We start from the raw sequence: 23,814 nt of genomic DNA, 5'->3' as shown, positions 1-23,814 counted from the left end.
TCACTCAGTGTGGGACCTGACCATGACGGAAATTCTGTGGAATAAGGGTGCAGATTATACCGGGTCTCGCTGGGTTGGGATTAACCTTCCTCATAGCAGCTCATCTGGTGCTTTGCATCAGTGGCCAAAACAGTGTTAATAACTGTTTTAGCTATTGCTGAGCAGTGCTTGCACAGTGTCGAGGCCTTTTCTGTTTCTCTCTCTTCCCCTCCAATGCGTAGTTTGGATTTCTTGATGATGGAAGAGCAGGGGATGTCATTTAGCAAGGCCAAGTTTTTTGCTCTCTATTGGTGTCTGTGTCTGCTTTTTTCCTAGGGGAGGGGCATCAGGAGCCCATGTTAGAAGAGGCAATGGGTTACCCCATGCCCGACACAGCCAAGTCCAGCCAGCTCTGCAATAGACCTACTGCTGGCAAAAGCTAAGCCCATCACCCAAGCTGCTGGCACCTCTGTGAAAATGTATTTAAGAAAGGGCACAAATGCCAGAGTGGGACAGGAGTAAGGAAAAAAAAGGTGTGAGAAAACTTCCTGCAAACATCAGGGTCGGTGAAGAAGGAGCAGGAGGAAGAGCTCCAGATGCCACAGAAGAGATTGCCCTGCAGCCCACGGAGGGACCACAATGGAGCAGGTATTTCCCTGCAGCCTGTGGAGGATCAAGTGCCAGAGAAGTTGGGTATTTCCTGAAAGAACTCTAGCCTGTGGGAAGGTTGCCACGGGGAAAGTGCAAGGAGGGAACAGCAGAGGTGAACTGTGATGAACTAACTGCAATCCCCATTCCTCCTTTTACCACTCACGGGGAAAGGAGGTAGAGGAAACAGCAATGAAGGAATCAAGCTGAGCCTGGGAAGAAGGGAGAAAGGGGAGGTGCCATTGTAATATTTACCTTTTCTTCTCACTATCCAAACCTATTTGAATTGGTACTAAATTACATTAATTTTCAACAAGTTGAGTCTGTTTTGCTCATGATGGTAACTGGGAAGTCATGTCCCTGCTTTTATGTCAAGTCCTGAGCTTTTTTTTCCCTTTTTTCTCCCCTGCACTATTGAGGAGGAGGAGTGAGAGAGTGGCTGGGTGGGCATCTGGCAGCCAGCCAAGGTCAACCCACCACGCACTGTCTCCCACCATACTCCCGTATTGAACCTAGGAAGCTACAGTCTTGATAGGTGGGCAAAGAGGTGAGCAAAAGACTGATTGGATGCACTGGAGTCTCTCCTGGGACTTAACGATGTTATCAGTGTCCTGGAGGAGCTGACAGAGTTTGCAGATGACACAAAACTGAGGCAAGGGACCAGTGTCTACATGGGAGGGCTGCTTTCTGGAGGAACTCTGACAGGTTGGTAGAGTGGGCCAACAAGAACCTACTAGATTTCAGAGAGGAAAAATGCCAAGTCCTACCCGTGGGGTGGCCTAACCCTGGGCAACAGCCCCAACTGGGGCCCAGCTCAGCAGAAAAGGCCCTGGGGGTCATGGTGGACAACAAGGTGTATGAACAGAAGCATATCCAGGAGAGAAGGGAGAGGCATTCTGCCCCTCTATTCAGTGCTCACTAGACCACACACACAGTACCGCACTGAGTTTGGAGCCTACTACCCCAATACTGGAAAGACATGGATCAACCGGAGTGAGTTCAGTGAAGGGGCACCAGTACAGGCAGGTGTGTGTGAGTGTGCAGGGGGCTGGAGAACTTTCCACCTGAGGAAAGGCTGAGGGAACACTGTTCAGTATGGAGACGGGAAGGCTTCGGGAAACCTTATACAAGCATTTCAGTTCCTATCAGGTGGTTAAGGAGATAGAGCCAGGCTCTTCGTCATGGTGCATGGTGGGAAAATGAGAGGAAAGGGACAAAAGTTGAAAGAATGTTCAGGTGGGAGATAAGGACCATGAGGTCCACGGGGTCGTAATCATAAGGTCACTCATGGACTGGAAGAAGTTGCCCTGAGTGGTTGTGCAGTCCTGATCCTTGGAGGTTTTCAAGCCTTCTTTCCCCCTAAATATCATCTCCAAACATTGAAAAAAATACTCTTGCTCATGCAAGAAAGAAGCAAAAGCCTATGGCACGAGTGCAAGCTCTGCCTCCCCTGGGCCCTCTCTTCCCTGTGAGAGAGCTCTTCCACCAACCCCACACTTCTTCCACCCTCAGTTTTTGCAGCTGCACGTGCCTACCCTGCCCACTTGCCTTCACCACCGTCAGCTTTGTACTTGAGGCCCGACACATATCTTGGCACTCCTACTCTAAGCTGGCCCCACCCCACACCTGGAGCCCACCTGGCCATGGAGGCAGGGAGAGGCCAGGTGCTGGGCACAGCTTTTTTCTGGGAATGTCCCCAAGGAGCTCTCCTCTTGTGTGTCAGCCGGTGGCCTGGACAGGGTGGAACTGGGACAAGGGCTGCTGGGGCAGGGCTAATGTAGCCCGGCTGGGAGAGCATTAGACTGAAGACCTAAAGGTCCCTGGTTCAACCCCAGGCTTCAGCAATGATTTTCTCCCTTTGATTTTTGCAGAGCCTGTCTGCCTTCTTGCATCCTGCCCTGGCCCTCCTTGCTCCTTCACCTCTTGCCAGAGCACTGCCCGTGCACTGTAGCTGCAGATCTGGGGGTTAGAAGGAGCCTTCCTCTTGCACCACAAGTCCCCAGGCTTGCCCTGGACAGGACTCCCTAGTCAGTGCTTCTTCGGGGCGGTCTGCATCTGTCCCTCCTTCCCTGCTCCACAGCAATCGGCATCCCTCCTTTGCGGGGTCTCTGCAAAGACCCTGTCTCTGTCCTCTTTGTCATTCTCGATGGTGCACAGACTGCACCCCTCCTCACACACATCCTTCACCTGGACCTCAGTTCCCAGACCAGAGCATACTGCCCATGGGGGAGGCCACCGTCCCCCCAGTGCCAGGGAGAGGCACTCCCTGGAGCTGAGGCCTGAACGGCAGCAGCCTCCCTCCAGAGGTCTGTCGTAGTGAGACCTCAGATGTGTGAAGGGCAGCTGACAAAGCCGTGCTGAGGATCGTCCCCTGTGGCGCATGGGCTTAGTCACACGCTGTCCTGAGCAGAGTTTCTTGGACCCCTTTGCCCCCCTGCTGCAAAGTTTGATGAAACACAAACATGCTGCTCTCTGCACATCAGCAAGGAAATACACGGCACAGGGGGACCCCTCTGGGGCCCCACATGAACATCCCTCTGCATCAGTTCCTCCCTGCTGCAAGGGCACAAGTCCGGACAGAAATGCCAGCAGTGGCTCCCCTGCGGTCTAGCATTAAACGTCACCAACTCTCACACTGTGACTTCCGTACAGCACCAGTTCGACCGCTGGATGTCGTTTTTACGCTCCAGATTTACCTCCCTCTGCATTTCCTCAGCATCACACCTGCTTCTGTGTTCTCCATCCCATCAGCACCAAACCCGGGGCTCACAGCACACCTGTCTCAACAGTCCCCAGTTTCCATACCCAAATATGCTCACCCACCAGACTGGACTGTCCAGCCCAGCTGCAGCCCTTCACAGCCATCAGGCACTGTCCAGAGGAAGAAAGACCTGCTCATGAGCTCCAACAAGCTGCTGGGCTCCACTCTTGCAACCTCTTGCTGCTACAGAACCCTTCTCACCCATCAGGAAGACAGTGACAACTGTGACCCAGGACATGTCTCTCTGTCTCCAGTCTGAGCACCTCCCCAGTCAACCGGTCAGGCCAAGGAATGGCACATACTGGACTATAGTCCCACAGCAATGTGCACGTCCTAGCTCCCTGCAGATCGGCTGCCTCATGGCTGGCTCCCCAGGCATGCACCTCTAGAGGAGTTTGCGTTTGTTGTGACCGAGCGCAAGTGAGAGGCGGTGAGAGACCGTCTGTCACAGCACAGCTGCTGTCTTGTCAGCTTTGAGCATGAGCTTGAAAATGCTTGGCCGCAGGGGTAGTGCCTGCAGGATTGTCACTGCTCCAAGAGTCCTTCTAGGTCTTTCTTGAGCAAGAACGGGAGAGCCATTGCTGAGGATGGGCTTTGGGGCCCTGTGTGCAAAGCAGACTAGATGAGCAGTCCATCCCCTTAACTCCACTCAGCCACCCCAGAAGTTCACGGTGACTGTGGTCTGCTTTAATTCCCACAAACCCTCCTTGCCAGGCAAGGGCTCAGCAGGGAAAAGTCTATGGCATTGGGCACCACAATTGCCCCAGCTTTACCACCATGACAACACCACCCCTGCACGTGGTCAAACCATCGACCATTGAGTGAAGAGCTGAACACGCTCACCCACCCTGCCCCAGAGGCCGCAGCCAGGGCTGTCCCAGGGCACTGCTTTGCTGTCAGGACAGTCCTCAGGGCTGAAGGAGTGGGAAGGTCCCTGAGCCCTACCTACACCCTCAGCCCCAGGGAGATGGAAGCTTGCTGTTCACCCCACCTCCAGGGATGCTGGGGGACAGAGGGGTGCAGGGGGAGGCCCAGTGCCTGGAGGAAGGGGTGTAAGATTTCTGTCCCCATGTCCTCTCCACCACATGCCCTGGGGTGCCATCAGAGCCTGGGGGTACCTCACCTCAGGGAGGGCATTCCCCTCCCCCTGTTGCACTGCTCCTGCTGTGGAGTTGGGGACAGATGTGGCACAGAGGGCTGTTGCCCTGGGTGGCAGAGGAGGCTCAGGGGAAGGGATTTCCTCTTCTCCATTGAAACACCATGGAGTAGGCCAGATCATGGCAGCAGCACCTGCAGCAAGAGCCTCCTCCTGCCCCATTGCCCTGCAGAGATGTTGAAGGGGCAGCATTCTGCAGTGCAGCCCTGTGCCAGGATCGGGCCCCAGCAGAGTGCTGGTCCTGACTTCCCCCCATCTCAGGAGGATTCAAGTGCTGTTGTCTGCAGTGTCCCTGGGCACCCAGGGGACAAGAAACTGTGCTTGTCATAGGCACATCAACAGGATGCGAGTGTCTCTGATGCTGGCAGGTGTCAAGGGGATGTAGCTCAGTGGAAGAGTGCCCACTTCGCATGTCGGCGGTCCTGGGTTCAGTTGCCAGCATCTCCAGGGATGCTTTTGCCCTGACTCCCCAGCCTCAGGCAGGTGCAGGCACTAATCCTCCCCAGGCTCTGTGGGCCTGCCCTGCCCACCCAGGGCTTGGCTGTGAGGTGAGGAGGGCTGTGTGCGCTGCCTCTGCTGAGCCCCCTCTTGGAGGAGAAGCAGGTAGCTGTGCTGGACCTGAGCTCAGGTCACTGCCCTGCACCACACACCCACCCCACCCACCGCCCAGGGACAATGCTTGGCAGCAGAGTGCCCCTGTGAGGAGACCTCAGGGAGGGGATAGACGTCAGCAGCACACTGGGAATCCTTTCTGGCTGCACTGAGAGATATGGTGTGAGGGTGCTGGTACAGCCCAGGTGTCCTTTGGGACCAGGGCCATGCTGCCCTGGTGGGTCTCCAGGGATAAGGGTCTGAGATTGTCCTGTCTCCAGGTGGAGATGCCATACCACATGGGAAACACTCCTCTGTGCCAGCAGGTAGGGTGTCTGAGTTGGAGGAGCCTGGGCAGGGCTGTGGGACCCCCAGCTGGAGGAATGGAATGACATTTCTTACCCTGACCCTGCCTCCAGCTCCTTCTCCTTCCGCTGTCACCACTGGCTTAGAGCAGAGCCTCAGCTCAGGGAACCTGGAGCTGCTGAGGTCAGGCACAGCCCTGCAGAGGTGGGTTTGGTGGGGCCGGTGCCCACCTCTTGTTTCTGGGTGTTGGGTGTCTCCGTCCACCCTGTGATGGTGGGATCAGGGATGCACAGGCTTGTCCAAAGCCATGCCCAGGTGGCGAGGGCCAGAAGGTGGTGCCTCAGCTGCTCCATCAGCAAAAACACCCTCAATCAAAATGGGTTGTGAGACATGGCCTTTCACTGCAGGACGCCCAGCCCCCGGGAACGGTGAGCCCAAACTAAGAGAAATAAGGCTGCTCTCCTCTGGGTTTTCAACAGCCGAGCTCTGCCCGGCATAGGGCAGTAGTGCTGAGAGTTGGGCTCTCACTGTGACCCCCCTCAGGTCAGTCCTTGGGAGCTGCAGGAGCAAGCACGGATCTGGGGCACAGTGATGATCCTGCCTCCTGCAGAGAACAGAGCCAGCCTGCAGGGCCAGAATGTTCAGGTCCCAAAATGCCATGAAATGGGCTCTTTCTGCTCAGCTGTGCTGCCCCCTCAAGCACACCCAGGCCTATGGCTCATCTCCCCAAGGAGGAGGAGGCAAACCTCTACCAGGTGCCAGAGCAGGGGAGAAATATTATGCCTGTGGGAGGGCAGAGCTGGCGGGGAGGTGGCGCGGGACCGGTACTGGGCTCTTCTCCCTGGTCCCCACCTGGGGCACCTTGAGTCTGCAGGTCAGTGTCTGTACTGCCCAGAGGCCCCCGCCATCCTGTGTTCAGAAGATAACACTCCTCCCTTCCTCTTTACTTCACTTTTATACGTTACTTCTCTGAGATGCAGGGCTGCAGCTTGCCCCAGTGGGTAGTTTTCCAGGGAAAGGAGGCTGTTTGCAGTGCCCATGAATGTCACCCATCGCTGCTCTCCCATGGGGGCTGCCAGCAGGAAGGCTCCAGGGTGTGGGGCAGAGGGATGTGTGAGCCTGGGCTCCCCCAGGTCCCCCCAAGGGTCACCCCAGGTGTAGAGGAGCTCCCAGCAGGGAATGGGGCAACGCTGCCGTAGAAGAGGATGCTGGCAACAGCTGCTGCCTCTCTTCTCCTCTAGGGCCAGATCCTGCTCTTTGCAGTGCTACTGAGCTGCAGCTGCTCCCCACAGGGAGCCCTGCCACAGACAGCCAACGCACCTTCCAGCCCGCAGCAGAGGAGTCCATTGGGGAAGAGCTGGAGGGGTGTGGAGATCCACCAGTGGGAGCAGGGAGGGCAGTTTGGGCACCAGTTCCTGCCCAGGTGTCAAATCCTTCTCCCCACCTGGCTTCTGCATAAGAGGTTTCTCTGCCGTGGGCACTGGGGCAGGTAAAAGCCTGAGCAGAGATGGACCCTGGCTCAGCTCCCAGCAGTACCTGCTTTAGGGGAGGGACACAAAAATCTCCTCTGCCATGGAAATGTGCCCACATGAGCATCCTCCTGGATGGGCCCTTCTCCAGGCCAGGGGCTGGGACATGGCTTTTGGCTGCAGCACACGTCTCGTGGGGATCCTTTCTCCATCTCCCTGGCCCTCCAACAGCGCTGAAAGAAAGATGCCCCTATTCCCCTGCTCCCACCCCTCCTCTACCTGCACACAAGTACTGCCCCGACACAAACCCAGACTGGCACCACTGGTGAGGCAGAGGAGGACAGGGGTGGGGGCTGGAGGGGAGCAGGAGGAGGGGGTCATAGGGATGCCATGGAGCCTTACAGCCCCTGCTCAGGAAGAAGGCAGCTCTGCGGCTGTGACAAGAGTGCTCGGGGTCTGCAAGTGCCTGGGCAGCAGGAACAGCCCCTGGAGACTTGGGTCCTGGCAGAGCATGAGGAGAGGGAATTCCAGTCCCATGTGTCCCAGACAGTGGCTCTGCACCCTGTGCTGGGGCAGTGGGGAGCAGAACTGCCTCCGAACCATTGTGGGAGGTAATCTGTGGCCATGATCCCCCTGGGGTGGGCTGGGGTGTTCAGGGCACTGCAGCCGCCTTAGGGCTCACTTGTGTGGGGCCACAGCCCAGGGCTTACCCTGGCATGGCAGCTCTGTCATGGCCTCTGCACTGTGGGACCAGAAGGTAGGGCCTGGGGCAAGGAGCAGCTGGGAAACCCCGGGGTGAGGAAATGGGTGCTCCCACTGGGGTCGCATCATGGGACCTATCAGAGAGACATTTTGACTAGAAACTGCCCGTGGCCAGCAGGATGGAAGTGTCTCTGTCAGTACGATTATCCCCCAGGAACCATGGGCTATCGCAGCCCCACAACCTCACCCCAAGCCTGCTGTCCCTGAGACACACCCCTTCCCCACCACCATGTCTTTGTGCTCTGCTCCCCTAGACCAGCCTCAGGGAGACACCGCGACACCTGGGCAGGCAAGCAGCAGCTCAGGGTCAAAGTCCCCCGAGACTTTTAATAAGAACAAATATGATGTACAGCATAAGAATGGGAAGAAAAATAGAGGAAACTCTGGACTGTTTCTGCTGTGCATGGGTCAAGGGAGATGGTGCCCTGGAGCTCACAGCTCTCCCAGCTGCACAGACCTCTCCTCCCTCCTGGCTGCACCCAGCGGCACAGCAGGGTTGGGCTCTCCTGGGCTGGGGCTCAGGCACTGTTGTGCACTGAGCTCCGGTGTCACAGCCTTTGTGTCCTCACAGGGATGTGCCAGAGACACCTCTTCAGCATCATCATAGCCCGTACTCCCCAGGGACAGGGACGAGGTGACTCCTTCAGCTCCAGGGACCCTGGCACTTCTCTGGGAGTGCAGGCTGCCCCCTGCAAGCAGCGAAGCAGGACGTTGCAGTTCGCCCCATGGGTTCTGTACATCACTTCCCTCCCTGTTCCTCACCACATTCAGCTCCTTCTCCCACACCCAGTCCCTCCAAGGGAAACTCCTGGGTCAGGTTCCCTCTTCCCATGGTCTCAGTATGGCAGCGGCTTGGGTGGCGCCAGGGATGACACCCCCGGAACCAGCAACACTGAATTTCCCTCTCACCTCTGGCTGCATCCCTGGTCCCTGCTCCCTCCTCTGGCACCCTGGGCATTTCCCAAGCTCCCTGCCCAGGGGCAGCATCCTCCCCTGGGTCAGAAACCTCCCTGGCATCATCATAGCCATCCGCTGGCTCACCTCCGGGCAGGACAAGAACATCTGAAAGCAGAGGGGAGCTGGTGACAGTGAGAAGGTACGTCCTGCAGAGCAGAGGGCGGGAGGATGTTCTGGGACACAGGGCTGAGACACTGGTGTTGGCAGCACCACGGGAGACCCCCAGGTCCTCCCCATCTCTGACAGTGACACTCAGTGACACCTTTGTCCATCACAAGTCTGCAGGGAGATCAACCCCTTCCTGCCTCCGTTACCTGGTGCTGATCCCAGACCATCCTCCTCCTCGCTCACGCCAGGGTAGGGCTGCAGCTGGGTCAGGGACTCCTCTGAATAGGAGCCTGGAGGGATGCACAGCGGGTGTTATGGAGCAAGCCCCACTGACCTGGCTCATGGTCAGCACTGCTGGGGAAGGGGGACCCACAGAGCTGGGGCTGAATAGGGAAGAGGGATGGGAATTCACCCTGCTCCCCTGGGACAAACCCTGTCTCAAAGGTGCTCCCAGAGCTGCCCTAGGACAGCCCCTTCCCTCACTCCTCGGCTGTCCCATGGGGTGCAGGGGCAGGCAGAGAGGGGCTGTCCAGCTGGGATGGGCAAAGCTGGTTGGGAGGAAGCTCCTCTCCCGGGCCCAGGACCTGCATGCTCTCCCCACAGACCACACGGCCCCAGCGCTGAATGGGCTGGGGGCCTTACGGGGATCAGCCCTGGGTTATGGCCAGGGAAAAGGGTCCTGCAGATGCGCCTCCAGGGACGACCCACACCCACCTGAGCGACCAAACCTCGCCTGCTTCTCCCACGCTGGGCTGTAAACAACCTCCTCATACACGGCCTCGGGGAATGGTTCCTGAGCTCTCCAGGAGCCTGGGGACACAGGCAGGGCTGGCACAGGGAAAGGCAGAAGGGCAATGGGACCCCACTGTTCTCCCGCAGACCTGTTCCTTGGGACTGGTCCTACAGCACAGCCCCACTGTGTTGCCCAGGCACAGCTGCCACATCCTCAGTGAGGGCAACATCACTGTGGAGGTTATCTGGGGCAGTGTCATCCTCGCATCATCCTTTTGGAGACAGCGCTCATGCCCCTCTGGCCCCTGGGTCATGCCCCCTTGCCTGACCCCAGAGCAGCTCCCATGTTTCCTCTCCACCTGGAGCTGCCCCTTATCTGCCCCATGGGTCCACAGCAGAGCCCCTGCCCTGCTAGGGAGTGGGAAGGGCTGGGCAGAGGGACAGCCCGGGGGCCTGACACCGTGGAGATGGACCATGCTGCCTTGCACTCCTCCTGTCATCTCCCTTGCCCCAGAGCCCCCTCCAGCGCTACCTAGAGCACTGCCAGCCTTGGCCATCCCCACTCTGCCATTTCTCTCCTCGCTCTATCGCTAGCTCCCCCCGCCTCTGGGCTCTCTCCACCCCTTGCTGCTGGTGCCCCACAGCCAGGCACTCAATGGGGCCGTGCATGGGACAGGTGGCAGTACACAGTCTCATCCCCCCAGCTCTGCTCGTGCCCCTTGCTGACACCCTGCAGCACCCCAAAGCCCTTCCAGGAGGCATCTCCCCCTGGGACAGCTGTGGAAGGACCCACCTCTGCGTCCAGCCCTGGCGCTTAGCACTTGCCCAGCCAGGAGGGCCAGGAGCAGGCAGAGAAGGGCCCCCAGGATGATGCAGATGATGACGGGCACTGAGACTCTCCCACTGCTGGTCAGACGGCCTCGGGTGGGATCTGCATGGGCAAGAACATGGAAGGGGCAGCAGCAGGCCTGGGAGAGGTGGAGGCAGCACCAGTCCTGACCCCCATCACACAAGGCAGCAGGGGGTGGAGGGCCCCAGGGGTAGAGTGACGGGGAAGCTTCCACCCTGCTGAGTAAATTACAACCCTCCCTAACCCTCCACCACCCACCCAGTGCCTCCTCCTGGGAGTTTCACACCCTAGCAAGGAGCCCCTTCCATCCAGCTGTGGGTCACAGTCTGGGGGGATACCCAGCCCTGGGGGGAGGACAAGTTACCTGCTCGGGGTGGGGATGCTGCTGTCCTGGCTATAGCTGCAGAGGAGGAAAAGGAGAGCTGAGCTGAGAGGGCGGGTGTGCGGGTACCACACAGCCTCCTCCTCAGCACACCGTGTATGTGTCTGTAGGTGTCCTTGACACATCCCACCCAAATTGCCCCTCCTGTAGTGCTAGAGAGGGAGGCTGGGACTGGGTCCAGGGCTTCTGCTGTGGGCAGCAGGCAGGATGGCACAGCCAGCCCAGGGGATAGCCCTGGGGCTGCAGGGCCCCACGGGCAGTGGCCAGAGGATGTCCAGTTCCACCAAGACTGCTCCCCACCTGGCACCAGGCTCCTGCACTCTGCAGGAACGTTCTTGCTCTTGGGAGGTCAGGGGCCATGCCAGGACCAAGTGGACAAAAGGCCTTCCCCAGCTCCCTGCCAATACCCAAGCAAGGGGTCCCAGTCCTGCCACTCACCTGAGCAGCGCACGGCAGCATCTTCCTTATGCCGGCAAACACCGCTGTCCCCGGGCCGGGCCCAGCAGTCCTGTAAGGACAGCTCTGTCCCCTGGCACTCCACCTGCTCCAGCCAGATGGGGCCCATCCCCATCCCAAACGCAGCCTCATGCAGGGCAGACACTGCGGGGCCACAGCCCAGCTGCCTGCACGCCACTTCAGCATCCCGCATGTCCCAGGAGTCATCGCACACCGTCCCCCAAGAGCCACGGTGCCAGACCTCCACTCTGCCTGAGCACCCGTCCTCACCTCCCACTGCACGAATCTTCTCCCTGTCTGGAGAAGGCAAAGACCTCCCATGGCACTGAGACAGCTGGCAGAGCCCTGCCAGACAAGAAGGGTACACAGGGGAGCAGCTCCCTACCTGTGCAGCTCGTGGAGTTGGGGCACGGGGCCAACGGGCTCTGGGGCATTTCTGGGCGTCCCCCTGAAGAAGGAAACACTGTGGTGAAGGGGTTTGTTTGGGGGATCGTGCAGAACAGAGCAGGGCTGAGCTCTGCTTGTGCCTCCCTTTGCCATCATGATCACGGCAGCAACTGAACACCGGTCATTCAGGGGACACGCGTTGGACTGTGGGGGGACCCAGATTGCTCAGCCCCAAAAGGTCCCTGGTTTGCAGAGCAGCAGGAGGGTGTCCATGGAGGGAAGGCACCTCTGAATCCTGTCTGGTCTGTTCTGAGACCTCACCTAGAGATACCTCTGCCTCCCCTGGGCACTGCTGGCAACCTGGGTGGCAACTGCTGCTGGACATGTGTGGCTGCGGTCATGCTTGTGCCACTGGCAACACAAGGGTCTGACATGGAAAAGAAAAGCCCCTCCAAGCCCTTTCTCTGTGTTTGGCTATGCCCAGCGGGTAGCAGGATCTGGGGTGACACGGGTGCCCAAACGGCTCAGAGTTACCGTTGCAGATGATGTGGACCTCGTCTCGCAGGTCTTCGCATGACTGTGGGTCCCAGGGAGCCGAGGGACACTGCCAGAAGGAGCTGGTTTTCTCCCCACACTGCACCTTATCCAGCCACGCGGGGCCAGACACCCTACCATAGGGCAGGCCTGTTTCCTGGGATCCTCTGTCTCCGCAGCCCAGCTCCTTGCATGCCAGCGACACCGTGTCGAGAGTCATCGAGTTGGAGCAAATGCTCCCCCATGTCCCGTTGTAGAAAACCTGCAGGCGCCCAGAGCAGCCGTCGCTGTTCTCCAGCCTCAGGGCCACGAACTCTGGGAGGAAAGGCACCAAGGGGGAACAGGCTGGTCTGGGGCTGTGGGAGCCAGGACACCTCTGCACCCGCCAGGCACTCAGACGGGCAGGGGCAGGGCCAGCACACCCGCCTTGCACCCAGGGGCAGAGAGAAGTCCCTGATGGACAGACACCCCTGCCCTTCCCGCTAACCCTTGGGGACAGCTGAGCTCCCCAGGGACCCCCGGTGGGACTGAGGGTGCCCATGCATGGGTGTCCACAGGACGGGCTTGGGCAGGAGCTCAGAGGCAGCCAGGGAGAGCCTTGGCCATGCCCGGCCCTCCGTGTGTCCTGGCCTCCCCAGGAACCAGGCTCCCACCACAGCTCCCAGCACAGACCTGAACAGACGACTCCCGCATCCTCTTTGTGCCCGCAGTCGTGCTGCCCCCAGGGCCTGGCAGGGCAGTCCCAGAGAGCAGCTTCGGCCCCGGAGCAGTTCACGCCATCCAGCCAGATCTGCCCGGAGCCTTCCCCAAACTGAGCAGAGCCAGCCACCTCCACTGCCCCTCCGCAGCCCAGCTGGTGGCAAATGACGGCAGCATCAGACAGGTCCCAGCCATCGTCGCAGACAGTCCCCCAGCTGCCCTGGTAGTAGATCTCCACTCTCCCGGCGCAGCGCCCAGCCCCGTTCACCAGCCGGACCCGCCGGCTCCCTGTAGTGGGTAGAAACCCCTGTTGCTCTCAGGGGCCGGCTGCCCACCCACCCTGTCACCTGGGGGGCCCGTGCAACGCCGCTCACCCCAGCAAATGGCTCCCACGTCCTCCGCAACCCCTGCCGCCAGTGCACTCTCAGGCAGGGAGGTGTTGCAGAGGGTCAGGTTGGCCTCGTGCCCTGCGCACCTGACCCCTCGCAGCCCCACAGGGCCCGTCCCTCGCTCCGGCTTTGGGGGGTTGTAAGCTCTCCCTGCCTCTCCGCACCGCAGCTGCCGGCACACCACGCTGGCCTCCTGCACATCCCACTGGTCATCCAGGACTCTGCCCCACGTCCCATGCTGGAAGATCTCCACTCGCCCATCGCACCGGCTCCCTCCACCCACCAGCCGCAGGGATGCAAAGCTGGCTGAGCCTAGGGAGAGCAGAGATACCACAGCCATTGGCGGCACCGGGGAGCATGGTACCCTTCAGGGAGCAGGGCAAGAGGGGATTTTCCGACCAAACAGGACAAGATTGAGCCTTGTGTTGGCGAGAAGAGAGGGCAAAGCTTTGGCCTGTTCTACAGCTCACACCCAGGTCTGCTGCTGCTGGGGGCTCCTGCCTGGGTGGTGGGATGAGGCTCTGCAGGGCCCTCTGTGGGGATGGGATGCAGCTGTCTGCAGCCAGAGGGCTGAGGCAGTGCCCTGCAGCCCTGTCCTGGGCTCATCCCAAAGTATAGGAACAGAGGAGCCCAGGCCTGGCAGCGGCACCAGGGCCTAAGCCACTGCCCTGATGCTTCAGTCCTCAGCTCTCCCGCAGCAGAGTGGTCAGACTAAGCAGGCAAAGCCCTCCCGTTGGCTCCTGGGTTTCTCCAGGGAGAAATTCAGCCTGGTACTGCCTTGCGACCCCTACTTTGGGTGGCCATGATGCACACAAAGGGCGAATGAAGTTAAGGCAGCATTTTTCCGGCACTCACCTGAGCAAATAACAGCAGCGTTGCTCCCGCGGGAGCATGGTGAGGCCCCCAGGGTGATCACTGGGCACTGACCCAGGTGGGCTTCAGTCCCGTCACAGTGGAATGAGTCTCTCCAGACAGGGCCAGTCTCTCTCCCAAAATACTCTCCTCCAGGAATGGACTCGGCAAACCCACAGTTGAGTTGATGACAGAGAACGTGGGCATCCGACAGATCCCAGTGGGAGGCACAGAGGGTCCCCCAGGTCCCCAGCACCTGGACCTCCACCCTCCCTGCACATGCCGTGCTGCCGTTCACCAGCCTGAACCCTGTGTACTCTGGGGACAGAGGAGGAGGAGAGAGGGCGGATTGGTGCTCTTGTACCCCCAGTAGCTGGCGGGGAGGCCAGAGGAACAGCATGCCTTTCTTCTCCTTCTGCACTATTTTCATGCTGCAGACAATCCCCTCATCCCTCCTGCCCTCACACCCGGCCCAGCACGGTCCTTGTTCTGTTCCCCAACCCCGGGCACAGCCCCAGTGTTCAACACCCCACCCCGAGTCCTTACGTGTGCAGGTGACAATAGCGCTGTTCACGTGGGTGCAGGGCTGGTCCCTGGGGGACCCTCTGGGGCAGGAGGCCAGGAGGGATTCATTCCCCACACACTGCAACTCTCCATCCCAGATGGGACCGACCCCTTCTCCAAAGTGACCTCCTCCAGTGACAGGCAGGGCCACACCGCACTGCAGCTCCCTGCAGACCACGTCAGCAGCTTTGGGACCAAAGTGGGAATCACAGACGGTTTTCCACTGGTCCCCATCACGGATCTCCACACGTCCTGAGCAGTGGCTCTTCCCTTCCACCAGCCGGACAAATCCTGGAAAAAACACAAAGCAGCTGGGAGTTCCCAGAGCCCTCTGGCAGTTACATTTCCACATCTCTGGTGACCTTCAAGCAAGCCATGACCAAATCACCCATTGCACATCCCAGAGGAAGCTGTGGGGGAGTGTTGGTGCCACAAAGGCATCCAGGAACCCTTGCGCCCCTTCACTACACCATCACAGCACTCAAGGGTACGTGCCTATCTCAGACCCACAGCAGACCCTGCAAACCATGTTGCTGCCTTTGGGACCAAAGTGTGAGTCACAGACAGTTTTCTAAAGGTCGTCCTCATGCATCGCTACATGTCCTTAGAGGCGGCTCTCCCCTCAGACCAGCTGGACAGATTCTGGACCAACCAAAGACCCCTGAGATTTCCCACAGCCCTTTGGTTGCCACGGGCAAAAAGCCCCACGACCACCCCTGCTGTTCTCAGGGGGTGCTGATGGCACAAACACATCAGGGCCCCCCTGCTGCTCCTCAGAAATCAGCACAGCACTTGTGGGCTTGCTTCTCTCCCAAAGCCATAGCCACAGGCACCGCTCAGACAAACTGCTGCTGCCCCAGAGGCCTGGGGCTGCCTGGCACTGGTCCCTGGGCACTGCAGCACCTGAAGCACTTGGGGTCCAGGGAAATGCGCCCAGGCGCTGTTGGCTGCTACAGCTTGCTCTGCCCCACTGAGCTCAGGGCCAGACGTGAGGAACCCCTTGGAGCTGCCAGAAATGCACCCCATTCCCCAGGGGGTCTTGAACTGTTGGGGTGCTTCGGGTAGACAGAATATGTCACAGAGCAGAAGCATGGTGAGGCTGTACCTGCAGTCAGTGTCTGTACCAGCCCCTCGCTCCAGCACCCTCCTGGGAAAGAGGTCCTCAGCCATGGCCAGAGTGCACTTCTGGATGCGCATGTCCCTGGCCAACAGCCGGGAAGAGGGCAGGAGAGTGGACAGAAGAGCAACCCTGGGCTTCCACGAGCTCCCAGTGCAAGGGCAGGCACAGAGGAGAGCCAGTAAACGGTGGCACATCCAAAAGTGCAAGGCAGCCCAGCACTGGGAGAGACCTGAGAGGCTGGGCAGCGGGTCAGCACTGCCTGGACAGGGCTGTATCCTCACGGGCAGTCTCTTGAGGGGTGACCCTGGGAGAGGAATGAAGTGCCACATGCCACCCCACTCGTCTGCCCAAGCCCCGTGGTCTTCCTCTCCAAGCAATCCCTTTGCTTGGGCCAAGGGACTCCTGTCTGCCAGGGGGCACAACCCAAAATTCCCCATCCATCTCACGCCCTTCCCTGCGGCTGTGGGTGTCTGCGTGAGTCACTCTTGGTGCCTCTGGCATGGGGGGACCTGGCCCTCCACTCAGTGCTGCCAGACAGGCCCTGGGTGAAAGGGAGGAGAAAGATGGGAACCAACAGACACTGCGGGGCTGGGTGGGGGATTTATCTGAGCCACTTCAGGGGCCAGGCAGGGTATGGACACCCTGGGGCAGGTTCCCACTGGGCCTTCCCCAGGGATGGAGGAAATCAGCAATGACAATCCCAGCTCAGCAGTTCAACCAACATCACGGGACCCTGCTCAAGTGTCCATGTGTTGCTCCCTGAGGGCACAACCAGGCCCCTTTCCCTGTCCTACCGCCTAAGGTGGAGAACAGGCTCTCCCTTACCTGAACATGTCACTCCAGCATCCTCACCGTGACCACAGTCATGTTCACCCCATCCTCCGTGTGTGCAGTCAGACAGGGCAGACTCAGTGCCATTACAGCCAACATCATCCATCCAAATGGGGCCGGATCCTGGCCCAAAGTGTCCGTACTGAGGCGCTCCAACAGCAGACCCACAGTCCAGCTGCTTACAAACCACTGCAGCATCATCCATGCTCCAGTCGTCACCACACACGGTCCCCCACTGGCCCCTGTGTTTCACCTCCACTCTCCCGGCACAGTGTTTGCCGCCATCCGCCAGCCTCACCTCCGCAGCACCTTCAAACACTGACACAGGACCAGTCAAGACAGTGCCGAGCCCCGGCACTGTGGGTCTGGGGAAACTCTTGCCCGGACGGAGTCAGAGGTACCAGGGTGGGAGCCCACTCCCTGCCAGGCTGTTCCCAGGGCAGTGCAGGGGTTCCTTCTATCCCCACGGGCTGTGCAAGGTTGGGGGTGCCCAGCTCCGGCCCTACTGCATCATTTGTGGACCCACAGACCTTGACACTCCCACCCAATGGCCAGCTGTCCCCTGTCCCCAGCCCAGGGCACCCGCTCCTCCCCAGCCAGCACCCTGAGAAGAGACCTGTCCCCACCAGGGCTCCCCCAGGCACACACTGCTGCTTCTCCCCGGGGCCCCCAGCTCCCCTGGACCACAGCCTGCCTAGGGCACCTCCCAACCCATCCTCCACCCTCAGGCCTTTCTGTGCCCCCTGTGGGGCAACACGGTGATCCCAGGGAGCCCTCCCAACCCATGCCCCCTCCTTGTCCCCAAGGCCTCAGCCCAGCCCTGCCCTTGTCGAGGATCCCCCAGGAAGGTCACCTCTCTGCCAGCCTGTGGCAACAGATACCCCAGTTCCCTTGTCTCCACAGCACAACCTGCCTCCCCCGCCCCAGGCTGGGGCTCAACCCAGTGTTCAACACCCCACCAGAATTCTTACATGTGCAGGTGACAATAGCGCTGTTCACGTGGGTGCAGGGCTGGTCCCTGGGGGACCCTCTGGGGCAGGAGGCCAGGAGGGATTCATTCCCCACACACTGCAGCGCTCCATCCCAGATGGGACCGACCCCTTCTCCAAAGTGACCTCCTCCAGTGACAGGCAGGGCCACGCCGCACTGCAGCTCCCTGCAGACCACGTCAGCAGCTTTGGGACCAAAGTGGGAATCACAGACGGTTTTCCACTGGTCCCCATCACGGATCTCCACACGTCCTGAGCAGCGGCTCTTCCCTTCCACCAGCCGGACAAATCCTGGAAAAAAACCAAAGCAGCTGGGAGTTCCCAGAGCCCTCTGGCAGTTACATTTCCACATCTCTGGTGACCTTCAAGCAAGCCATGACCAAATCACCCATTGCACATCCCAGAGGAAGCTGTGCGGGAGTGTTGGTGCCACAAAGGCATTCAGGAACCCTTGCGCCCCTTCACTACACCATCACAGCACTCAAGGGTACGTGCCTATCTCAGACCCACAGCAGACCCTGCAAACCATGTTGCTGCCTTTGGGACCAAAGTGTGAGTCACAGACAGTTTTCTAAAGGTCGTCCTCATGGATCACTACATGTCCTTAGAGGCGGCTCTCCCCTCAGACCAGCTGGACAGATTCTGGACCAACCAAAGACCCCTGAGATTTCCCACAGCCCTTTGGTTGCCACGGGCAAAAAGCCCCACGACCACCCCTGCTGTTCTCAGGGGGTGCTGATGGCACAAACACATCAGGGCCCCCCTGCTGCTCCTCAGAAACCAGCACAGCACTTGTGGGCTTGCTTCTCTCCCAAAGCCATAGCCACAGGCACCGCTCAGACAAACTGCTGCTGCCCCAGAGGCCTGGGGCTGCCTGGCACTGGTCCCTGGGCACTGCAGCACCTGAAGCACTTGGGGTCCAGGGAAATGCGCCCAGGCGCTGTTGGCTGCTGCAGCTTGCTCTGCCCCACTGAGCTCAGGGCCAGACGTGAGGAACCCCTTGGAGCTGCCAGAAATGCACCCCATTCCCCAGGGGGTCTTGAACTGTTGGGGTGCTTCGGGTAGACAGAATATGTCACAGAGCAGAAGCATGGTGAGGCTGTACCTGCGGTCAGTGTCTGTACCAGCCCCCCGCTCCAGCACCCTCCTGGGAAAGAGGTCCTCAGCCATGGCCAGAGTGCACTGCTGGATGCGCATGTCCCTGGCCAACAGCCGGGAAGAGGGCAGGAGAGTGGACAGAAGAGCAACCCTGGGCTTCCACGAGCTCCCAGTGCAAGGGCAGGCACAGAGGAGAGCCAGTAAACAGTGGCACATCCAAAAGTGCAAGGCAGCCCAGCACTGGGAGAGACCTGAGAGGCTGGGCAGCGGGTCAGCACTGCCTGGACAGGGCTGTATCCTCACGGGCAGTCTCTTGAGGGGTGACCCTGGGAGAGGAATGAAGTGCCACATGCCACCCCACTCGTCTGCCCAAGCCCCGTGGTCTTCCTCTCCAAGCAATCCCTTTGCTTGGGCCAAGGGACTCCTGTCTGCCAGGGGGCACAACCCAAAATTCCCCATCCATCTCACGCCCTTCCCTGCGGCTGTGGGTGTCTGCGTGAGTCACTCTTGGTGCCTCTGGCATGGGGGGACCTGGCCCTCCACTCAGTGCTGCCAGACAGGCCCTGGGTGAAAGGGAGGAGAAAGATGGGAACCAACAGACACTGCGGGGCTGGGTGGGGGATTTATCTGAGCCACTTCAGGGGCCAGGCAGGGTATGGACACCCTGGGGCAGGTTCCCACTGGGCCTTCCCCAGGGATGGAGGAAATCAGCAATGACAATCCCAGCTCAGCAGTTCAACCAACATCATGGGACCCTGCTCAAGTGTCCATGTGTTGCTCCCTGAGGGCACAACCAGGCCCCTTTCCCTGTCCTACCTCCCAAGGCGGAGAACAGGCTCTCCCTTACCTGAACATGTCACTCCAGCATCCTCACCGTGACCACAGTCATGTTCACCCCATCCTCCGTGTGTGCAGTCAGACAGGGCAGACTCAGTGCCATTACAGCCAACATCATCCATCCAAATGGGGCCGGATCCTGGCCCAAAGTGTCCGTACTGAGGCGCTCCAACAGCAGACCCACAGTCCAGCTGCTTACAAACCACTGCAGCATCATCCATGCCCCAATAGTCACCACACACGGTCCCCCACTGGCCCCTGTGTTTCACCTCCACTCTCCCGGCACAGTGTTTGCCGCCATCCGCCAGCCTCACCTCCGCAGCACCTTCAAACACTGACACAAGACCAGTCAAGACAGTGCTGAGCCCCGGCACTGTGGGTCTGGGGAAACTCCTGCCCGGACGGAGTCAGAGGTACCAGGGTGGGAGCCCACTCCCTGCCAGGCTGTTCCCAGGGCAGTGCAGGGGTTCCTTCTATCCCCACGGGCTGTGCAAGGTTGGGGGTACCCAGCTCCAGCCCTACTGCGTCATTTGTGGCCCCACAGACCTTGACACTCCCACCCAATGGCCAGCTGTCCCCTGTCCCCAGCCCAGGGCACCCGCACCTCCCCAGCCAGCACCCTGAGAAGAGACCTGTCCCCACCAGGGCTCCCCCAGGCACACACTGCTGCTTCTCCCCGGGGCCCCCAGCTCCCCTGGACCACAGCCTGCCTAGGGCACCTCCCAACCCATCCTCCACCCTCAGACCTTTCTGTGCCCCCTGTGGGGCAACATGGTGATCCCAGGGAGCCCTCCCAACCCATGCCCCCTCCTTGTCCCCAAGGCCTCAGCCCAGCCCTGCCCTTGTCGAGGATCCCCCAGGAAGGTCACCTCTCTGCCAGCCTGTGGCAACAGATACCCCAGTTCCCTTGTCTCCACAGCACAACCTGCCTCCCCCGCCCCAGGCTGGGGCTCAACCCAGTGTTCAACACCCCACCGGAATTCTTACATGTGCAGGTGACAATAGCGCTGTTCACGTGGGTGCAGGGCTGGTCCCTGGGGGACCCTCTGGGGCAGGAGGCCAGGAGGGATTCATTCCCCACACACTGCAGCGCTCCATCCCAGATGGGACCGACCCCTTCTCCAAAGTGACCTCCTCCAGTGACAGGCAGGGCCACGCCGCACTGCAGCTCCCTGCAGACCACGTCAGCAGCTTTGGGACCAAAGTGGGAATCACAGACGGTTTTCCACTGGTCCCCATCACGGATCTCCGCACGTCCTGAGCAGCGGCTCTTCCCTTCCACCAGCCGGACAAATCCTGGAAAAAACACAAAGCAGCTGGTAGTTCCCAGAGCCCTCTGGCAGTTACATTTCCACATCTCTGGTGACCTTCAAGCAAGCCATGACCAAATCACCCATTGCACATCCCAGAGGAAGCTGTGGGGGAGTGTTGGTGACATAAACACATCCAGCCCCGCCCTCCCCGCACCCCTTCTCTACACCCTCAGGGCTCTAGAGGTTATGTGTCTGGTGCAGCACCAGGCTCCGCTCTGACAATCTGCTGCTGCACAAAGTGCCCTTCGCTGCCCGGCATGGTCCCCCCATCACCGCAGTGGTGTGCGCAGTTTGGGTCCACAAGAACTGGCCCAGATGATAATGACTGCTGCAGCCTGCTCAGTCCCTGCAGAGCTTGCGACCAGGCAGGGCCATCACCTTGATGCAGCCATAAATACAACGCACTCCCAGGGGTGTTCCAGGGTGCTGGGAGGTTCCTTTTAAGCAGGAGATGTCACAGAGCACAGAAATGCTGCAGCTGTAATCATGGCTGGTGCCTGTCCAGACCCCTCTGATGCCTGTTCAAGGGGGAATGTTCTCAGCCAGGGACACAACGCTCTGCCTGGATGTGTGCACAACCCGGATCAACGGCCAGACAGAGGGGCAGGAGTTTCACATGCCCCCCTGGGCCCATGCCTACTCTCACGGAACAGCCAGCACAGATGAGGATCTGCAAGTGCTGCCAAAGTCCCTGGTGTCATGGGGCAGTGTAGGGAGATGTGGGCAGGCAGGAGAGGTTGGGCAGTGGCCAGCACAACCTGCACGGGGTCATGTCCCCGCAGGGCTGTCACAGTCCCAGGGACGTCCTAGTGCCAGCCTGGGACTCTGGCGATGGAAGAAGCAGCCAGGGTCAAGCAGCCACCAAGCCCTGAGCCCTCGGGACAGGCAGCAAAGGGCTTTGTGGCCACCCTGCTCCTTTGCCCAGGGCCCACCACTCTAAAAAGTCCCTTCAATTCAGTCGAGGTGCTCATGTCTGTGAGGGGGAACTACCCAGTGTGACCAGCCATCTCACGCCAGTCCTCCAAGATGTGGGGTGCCAAGCAAGTCCCCCGTGGTGTTTCCAGGACAGGGACCCTCAGCATTTTTGTCTGGGAACTGGCAGAATAGGTGGAGATCGATGAAGCCCAGTGGACACCCTGGGCCAGGGATGGAGGACTCATCTGCAGCCCAAGACACCAACTGAGGCGGGGCTGAGAAACTGAGGCAGAGTTAGTTCGCCTTGGGGTAGGCTCCCACTGGGCTTTCCCTGGAGACCGATTACACCAGCAACGACAGTCCTGGCTCGGCAGTGTGATTGGCCACACTGGGCCCTGATTAGACATCTGCTTGTTGCTCCCTGAGGGCACAGCCAGGTTCCTTTGCCTGTCCCAGCCCCAAAGGCAGGCAACAGGCTGATCCCTTACCTGAACATGTCACTCCAGCATCCTCACCGCTAACACAGTCATGTTCACCCCATCCATCGTGTGTGCAGTCAGACAGGGCAGATTCGGTGCCTTTACAGCCAACATCATCCATCCAAATGGAGCCAGATCCTGGCCCAAAAGAGCCAGCCTGGTGAGCTTCAACAGCAGACCCACAGTCCAGCTGCTTACAAACCACTGCAGCATCATCCATGCCCCAATAGTCATCACACACGGTCCCCCACCGGCCCCTGTGTTTCACCTCCACTCTCCCGGCACAGCGCCTGCCGCCATCCGCCAGCCTCACCTCCGCAGCTCCTTTAAACAACAACATGGGATGGGTCAGGAGAGCACCAAGCCTTAGCACTGCATGTCTGGGGGAACCCCCTGCCCAGGTAGAGTCAGAGGTACCAGGGTGGAAGCCCACTCCCTTCCAGGCTGTCCCCAGTACAATGTGAGGGTCCCTTCTATCCTCAGGGGCTGCACAAGGCTGGGGGTGTTGAGTTCTGGCCCGGCTGAGTCATTCGCCATCCCACCACACAAGGTACCTTTTCCCATTACAATGACCACGTGCCCCCCTGCCCATACCCACCCGCACACTGCCCAGCCCTGCACTGGGCACCCGCTCCTCCACAGCCCAGCACCCCCTGAACAGCCCCAGGCACCCAGGCCTGCAGCTTCCCATGCAAACCGCCTGCCCCAGCACCGTCCAAACCCAACCCCATGCCGGGGCTTTCCATGTTCCCAGGGAGGACCGAGACGATCCCGATGGTCCCCCAACCCACATCCCCTCCTCGCCTCTGGTGTCAGTTCAGTCCCTGCACTGAGCCAGGCCCCCCAGGAAGGATGTCTCTCTACTGTAGATGCCCGGTCCCCTTCTCTCTGAGAGGTACGAACTGCTGTCATGGGGTCAGGGCTCCCCTGGAACAAGGGGGCAGCGAGCCGCACAGAAACCCTCTGGGGTAGCCCAAAGGTTGGCAGTGCCCTGGGGATCTCTGGGTGCTGCCATCACTAGCTAGGCCACCATCGGCTCCAAAGGCACCGTGTTGGGGAAGAGGGGGGTGTCCAAAAGGGTACCCCAGGACAGGGTGTCTATGAATCAAGCTAGGCAGAGGCTGCCCTAAACACTGGAACCCCGGAAAAGGAGACACTCTCTCCCACCCAGATGGGCACAGGGAAAGGCACAGGGTCCATGGACTTGAGCACCTTCTGGCCCTCGTCTCAGTGGCACCTGCAAAGAAACCCCGTTCCCAGACAGATCCCGATGACCACGCTGGTACCCGCTGGCCCTGGGCTGTGGGACAAGGGAGTCGGCACTTACCTCTGCACAGCTGCACCCAGAGCAGCAGCCACAGCACCTCAGGGGACAGGAGTCCCTCTGTGCCCATCCTGAGCCTTCTGCCCTGCCAGCGCATCCCTGCTCTGCCACACTCCCTGCCACAGCACCTGGGGACTCATGGGGACAATGACAGCGGGATGGCAATATATCTCCGCAGATGCCAGCCCAGCTACAGAAGGAGCCAATCGAAGCAGCAGCAGCACCTTTTTAGACATTATCGGGAGCTATCTCCCCTCCGACACAGCCGAGCCCTCCAATGAACTTCTCCAGTTCAATTCATGACCATATATGAGGGATGGCTCCGC

At 59.8% G+C, this 23,814-nt stretch overlaps 1 protein-coding gene across 1 annotated transcript; it reads right to left on the bottom strand.

Moving 5' to 3' along the window:
• Window positions 1–8,104: 8,104 nt before the first annotated feature.
• On the bottom strand, window positions 8,105–23,558 carry LOC132321416 (antigen WC1.1-like). The gene is made up of 14 exons (XM_059834914.1): window positions 23,492–23,558; window positions 20,433–20,753; window positions 17,681–17,813; window positions 15,707–15,783; window positions 14,565–14,873; window positions 14,018–14,336; window positions 13,152–13,468; window positions 12,751–13,065; window positions 12,079–12,393; window positions 11,140–11,454; window positions 10,263–10,400; window positions 9,452–9,547; window positions 8,944–9,027; window positions 8,105–8,361 (listed from the first exon to the last, which is right to left on the bottom strand). The coding sequence occupies exons 1-14, from the start codon at window positions 23,556–23,558 to the stop codon at window positions 8,105–8,107; spliced, it is 3,063 nt and encodes a 1,020-aa protein (XP_059690897.1).
• Between the last annotated feature and the right edge of the window lie 256 nt (window positions 23,559–23,814).

The sequence above is a fragment of the Gavia stellata genome, unplaced genomic scaffold, assembly GCF_030936135.1.
Source record: "Gavia stellata isolate bGavSte3 unplaced genomic scaffold, bGavSte3.hap2 HAP2_SCAFFOLD_42, whole genome shotgun sequence".
NCBI classification, from domain to species: domain Eukaryota; kingdom Metazoa; phylum Chordata; class Aves; order Gaviiformes; family Gaviidae; genus Gavia; species Gavia stellata.
Note: the sequence above shows the minus strand (reverse complement) of the source record. Positions and strands in the feature narration are given on the sequence as shown.